This window comes from Lissotriton helveticus, chromosome 7 (assembly GCF_964261635.1).
Source record: "Lissotriton helveticus chromosome 7, aLisHel1.1, whole genome shotgun sequence".
NCBI lineage: Eukaryota > Metazoa > Chordata > Amphibia > Caudata > Salamandridae > Lissotriton > Lissotriton helveticus.
The window spans coordinates 1,853,326,813-1,853,333,048 of NC_136068.1; the positions used below are offsets into that span (position 1 = coordinate 1,853,326,813).

Consider the following 6,236-nt stretch of genomic DNA (forward strand, 5'->3'; position numbering starts at 1 on the left):
TTGGGGAAGCTTCACCCAGCAACGGTTCCAATGTGGGTTGCGATGTCAATGCAGAGTCCTTATGCTGTGAGAAGCCTCGCAGCAGAGTCCCACTTTCAAAGGTCCGGCACTGGGGTGGCACCAATTGGCATTATTGGACTTCCAGATTGCAGGGTCCAGGTGCTGCAGTCAAGGTTGTTGTAGCCATCTGCCCCTGAGGCTCTGGTTAGATGGCCTGCCAAATAGCCCTTAGAGTCACTCTTGCATCTGGATCAACAGGTCCATTCCTTTTCACTCAAGCAAGAGGGCAGCAGGTTGCAGGTCTGCACAGCAAGGCACAAGTACTTCAGAGCAGCAGTCCAGCAGAGTGTCAGGACTTTCAGCAGCTCAGCAGTCCTTCTACCTAGCAGGGTATCTGCAGGTCTAAATGTGTACATAGAAATTGGTGTCTGAGGTCCAATATTTATACCTGGACTTTTCCTTAAAGTGGAGAAGCTTCTAGAAGTTTCCCCTAATGGTGCCCTGGCTTCAAACTAACTGCAGGAAGTTATGGGGATATGCAGTCCTTTGTGTGGAGACAGGACACAACCTATTCAAAAGTAAGTAAGGCTCCGCCCTCCCATCCAGCCAGTGATGGCCCATCCAGGAACATCTAAGCTCTCTACTGTGTGGGGCTCTCTATGAGGAATACACAAATTCCCAACTGTCAGCTACTCCCACTCATGTGACCCAGAAACAGGCAATAAGGGCCATATTTATGAATTTAGTGGTGCAAGGCTGCACAGGAAGTCACCTTGCTGCACTGCCGTACATCACAGTAATGCACCATATTTTTCCAATATGTGGCATTCCTGTCCTTTTCCCTTGTGCTGGTGCAGTTATACAGACTAGCACCGATGCAGGCACTCTTGAACCATGGTGCCAGGGTGTCTGTGTTGTAGGGGGATTCTTTTTGTGCAGGAAGTGCCACCCTCCTGCACAAAAAGATTCCTGAGCGGCTTTTTCCACTTTCAATTTGTCCTGCAGAATGCAGCACACATAGAAAGAGGACGAAATAGGAGAAAAACACATATTTCACATTGTAATCCTCTGTGTATCTTTTTGGCACATTCCCCGTATTATAAGGTCTTGTAAATCTGAGAATGTGTCAAATTCTATGGAATGTCTAACCAAGGCAAAGTAAGGCAATGCAGCGATTTGTGCTGCATTGCATTAGTGCATATTTTTGGAGCCACTCAAAGCCCTGCAAAGTACACAGAATCCTAAGGCCAGCAAAGCAGTAAGTAAAAAAGGGTGTAGACACATTGTTTACTTTGTGTTTCTGTCAAGATGGGCCAGTCTGACAACAACTGTGTGATAATAAAAAGAAAATCTAATTGTATTTATTTAATTTCACACATTGCACTCCAGGACACAGTAAGGAATCTGCATCACTGACTCTTCTGCTGCGAGGGTTTAAAGTTCCTAGTTGGGCAGGGCATGTGCGCTATCTTGCAGCTAAGTGCGAATCCTCAGGAGCCAAGCCGAACTGCACGTTGCTGGTGCAGAGAGTCTTGTGTGGCTGATCAGAGACCCTGACAGGGCGTTAGCAACAAGGGGCCTTAGAAATCCAGTCTGCAGCAGGAAGGAAGAGGGGCAGCTTCACCTGGATTTGACCTCTGAGGGTGAGCAACAATAGACCATTGCATGAAAATTAAAGTGCCTCAGCAGTGTGGCTCGTGGAGGGAGTGCCGTGGAGCGGGCGGGGGAGGGGCAGGGTGTGGGGTAGTAAACTCAGGCTCACAGACAACCGGAGTAATGTAAGTAAATAAATAAATAAATAAAATGAATTTCATTGCGCATGCTAAAACGCATTAACTGTTGACGTTAGAGGTAATTCTTGGAGTGGGAGAATGGAGGGCGCTTGACAGGCATCAACATTTTATTTTTGCCAGTTTTACAAAAATTTGAATAGGAATCGGGAGGTGGGAAAAGAGCCTTGAAATCTGTAGTCTCCCGCCTGAATCGGGCATTTAGCATCTATGGTATATGTGTGTAACCTGCCAGCGTCTCTCAAATGTGAGAAATAGAAATGGCAAGGAGTGCTACTGATTTTTTCTTTGCATCCAGATCATGACGTTTTTCCGTAAAATGTAGTGTAGGTACATTTTCATTTCCTTCACTTATGCACTCTAGCAGGAAGGAAGCCCCTGAACAACTTTCCTGAGTCAGATACATTGCAAAGATCTGTACAACAAAATAATTGTTTCAAATGCAAGTTTAGTCTCAGGCCAGATCCCTGAATTTCTTTTCTGTTATAGCTTGGAGCTATAATGTAATTTTCGCAACAGTAATATTCAACTGCATTGTTACAATAACACTGATTGGTGTTTTAATTTATTTACCTCAGAATTGTTGCCTTCATACTGTATATCTGCACCAGTGGGCTCCAATATGTGTAACACGGGTTTATCCATTATAACTTTGCCTTTTTTCACAAAAAGTATCAAGGACTGCTCTAAAATCTGACACATACCATGATGCTCCTTGTCAAGTTTGACCACCTACCCGTTCACCACTGCCATCAGTGTGTGCATGTTTTGTAAGGGAGACTTGAGGTGCTGATCAATTACTGTCTTGCATCTATTTTGTAAGGTAGACATCCTCTGCTGCAGCACATTTTGCCCTTACTGTGGGTGAAGTTTGCACAGCACTTGTACACTCTGTATATTTTGTGAAGGTGAGTTTCATTGCAGCTTGCTCTCTAGAGGTGGGCGAGACACTTAAAGCTTGAATCAGGCTCCTGCCTGGACCCTGGCACCAGCTCAGCTCAAGGTCTTTGTGGGCCGTCAAGTCCAACATGAGCTGTTTCATGTGACTGGCCTCATCCACTAAGTACTGAAGACAATCACTGTTGATGTAAAATGGGAGACAGAAAAATATACCCCTCTAGGGGCTCAACTGCACAGTGTGCAACAAAAAACAGTGATCAATCTCGGCTGCAATGCTTGCAAATTGTGTGATCGTAGGCAAATATTTTATTTCACTGAGCCTCCTTTTTCTTCATCTCCACATTTGAGAGCACCATCAGATAGGTGAGTTCAGGATGTGCCCTAATCCTTAAACCAATTGTACTTGACTAACTATAATACAATGTTGATCAATTTATGATAAGAATTTGGGCCACTTTTAGGCTACGCATGACAACTGACTTGCCTCTTAGCTTACTAATGCCATTCTATCCAGGGTGGAGGAAGGTTGGGCAGGAATGTTACTAAGGTCATGTTTAAAAACTTTGGACCTGATTTAGAGTTTACAGGATGGGGTTACTCCATCACAAACAAGATGGATATCCCATCGGCATATTACGATCTCATTATATCCTATAGGAATTGTAATTCGGCGGACAGGATGTCCATCAAGTTTGTGACGAAGTAACCGGTACCCCTAACTCTAAATCGGGCCCTTTGTTGTGGGCTGAGGCAAAGTGTGAAAGACTTTTCAAGTGAGCAATGGTTGAAGGGTGATAGCTCTATAAGTCAGTGAATGACAGGGGTGACCCAGAGCCTACTCTCTGTGTATTTGCTTTCAACAACCACTTTGTCAGGCCTAATCATTGGTCAGGAACACGTAAATCAAAATCTGTCAGCCCTTAAAGTAATACTTAGGGTTACAGCCATCATCTAATTTGCAAAAATTTAGAAATGTTATTATTGATGGATGCTCTAACTGATAGTATCTTCTAGACACGTTTTGAACAGTTACAACTAAAATCTATAGCACAAATAAGCAGCAAAAGTAGCAATAAACATCATGCAGCCTAATCATTGCCCCATGAAAAATGAAAAAAGAAAGTTAAATAGGAACACACCAGGAATGGCGTACTTGTCACCTATTTTGTGTTACAAATTAAATTGTTTTTTTCTGATAGTAAATATGTGAACTGTGAAGGCAAAAACACAACATAGATTTTTCTCCCAAAACAGTGCGCTTTGCATATTAACTTTCCTTCTTTTCTTTATTTGCAGATATTCTTGATATCCCAACTCTGACAAACTGCATTTGAGGACACATGAAAGGACAAAATCAAACTTTAGCAGCTGAGTTCACTCTTGTGGGTTTTTATGATTTCCCACATCTTCTAGTTCCACTTTTTCTGGCCTTTTTGCTGATTTATTCCCTGGTACTTGTGGGGAATCTTCTTATCATGGTGATTGTCTATTCCAACACACAATTGCACACACCAATGTATTTTTTCCTTACAAACTTAGCCTTTCTGGACATCTGTTGCACAACAATGATTTTTCCAAATATGCTGGCTCACTTCTTTCTGGAGGTAACACACATTTCTCTAAGTGGATGCTTACTTCAGATGTTTCTTTTCAGTACCATGGTGTCTACGGAATTCTCCCTTCTTACAGCCATGGCTTATGATCGATATGTGGCCATTTGCAAGCATTTACAGTACGTGACCACCATGAATGATGTAGTATGCATGAAGTTGGCTGCCGTATGTTGGCTACTTAGTTTTATTGACCCAATACCACACATTACACTAACATCTAGGCTCTCATTCTGTGGGTCTCACACAATCAACCACTTCTTCTGTGATGTGGCAGCTGTAATGAAGCTTTCATGTAGCAGCACCAGTGCTGTTGAGTTAGCACTCTATATCATGGGTACTCTATTTGGAGTTGCACCTTTTGCTTTAACTATCGCATCTTACATCAACATCATCTCAACAATCCTGAAAATCCGATCTAAAGGAGGGAGACGCAAGGCCTTTTCCACATGTGCCTCCCACCTCACTGTGGTTATATTATCCTATGGAGTTATCTGTTCCACGTACATGAGACCATCATCAACGGCTTCAGTAAAATACAACAAAGTATTCTCTTTGTTATATGTTGCCATAACTCCACTATGTAATCCCATTATATACAGCCTAAAAAATGAAGAGTTTAAAAACATCCGGAGGAAGACAAAGAATACAAAATAGTATTTAAGACACAAAATGACAGATTTTTTTAACATTCAAATAATGTTTTGCAGGAATACTTGTTATTTATAACTAAGGGTGTATCCCGGAATTTGGTAGATTCTAGCATTAATGTTTCTAGTACTAAGAGCACCAAAGTTGATATTATGATTTTAGAAATTAAAGAGGTTCTAGCATAGATCACAGCAGTCATAGGCGGATTTAATGTAGGCTGTGATGCAAGATGAGGAACTGCTGACTTTGTGACTGGTTTATATATGTATATGTATATATATACACATGTATTACCTACTGGCGGTCGCCAGTAGGTATATATAGTTAGGATTTTTTTCCTATGGGATTTTTGAAAATTCTATGTCGAATAACTTTGGCGTTTGAGGACGGAAGTGGCTGAAATTTTCTGGAAAATGGAACATCTTGTTTCTGAGCAGCCCCTGAAAATTTGGGGGGGTTTCGTCAAGGGGGGGCCGAGAAAAAATGGGGGGTCCCAAAATGCGTTTTTCCCATGCAATTTTCCATAGGGCGGTTGGACTCACTTTTAGCTCGAACGGCTGAATGGTTTTTCACGAAAATTGGCAAAATTGTAGATATTGTTTGCCCGATGTGCCTTTGCTAGGTCTCAATATATGTGCTCCAGTGGATTTTGATAAATTACCGTTCAAAAAAATATATATATCTGTAACAGCGCTCCGGTTAGCGACCCGGTTCGATTACCGGACGCGTAACGGAACTTTGCGAAGCGAAGCTGATTGGCTCTTTGGTGTCTGTCAACATTCTAAACAGTCCGGAGCGGCCGCCATCTTGTCTCTCGGTAGGATCGAGAGACAAGAGGAGGCCAAAACAAAGGGGGAAATGACCATAAGGGGGCATAGTAGATCCTCCCTGATCCCCTAGGTTTGATGTGGAGGCTTTAAAAGGGCCCCGCGGGGCAAAAAAAAAAAACAAAACATTTTTTTTGCGTGGGGAGCGCCCGGTACGCGAACCGGGAAGCGGTCCGGGGAGCGTACTATGAGGAAAAAAGAATGATAGACTTTTCAAATATTGTATGTTTATTGATTGTTCGTTTTGTTGTTTTTTTTTTGTTTTTTTTTATTTAAGTAGCAATATGTAGGTACCAATGCAGAGTCAAAAAATTAATATACACCGTCTCCTTTGTAGATATCTTGCATGTTGTTTCAGAAGTTATTGTGGAATATGGAATCCATATCATAGTCTGTCAGGAAAGCAGAAAGAACATGGAGGCAGGAGATGAAAAAGAGATGTCAAATACACATTGGAG

General features: G+C 42.2%; 1 protein-coding gene across 1 annotated transcript; it reads left to right on the forward strand.

The window, feature by feature from the left end:
• The first annotated feature begins 4,030 nt into the window (after positions 1 to 4,030).
• On the forward strand, positions 4,031 to 4,957 carry LOC144767778 (olfactory receptor 5V1-like). The gene has a single exon (XM_078651157.1). It carries the CDS (start codon positions 4,031 to 4,033, stop codon positions 4,955 to 4,957), a length of 927 nt encoding a protein of 308 aa, XP_078507283.1.
• Positions 4,958 to 6,236: the final 1,279 nt, after the last annotated feature.

Coding starts and splice junctions, on each gene's coding strand:
- LOC144767778 (XM_078651157.1), top strand. CDS start 4,031: ATGAAAGGACAAAATCAAACTTTAGCAGCTGAGTTCACTCTTGTGGGT.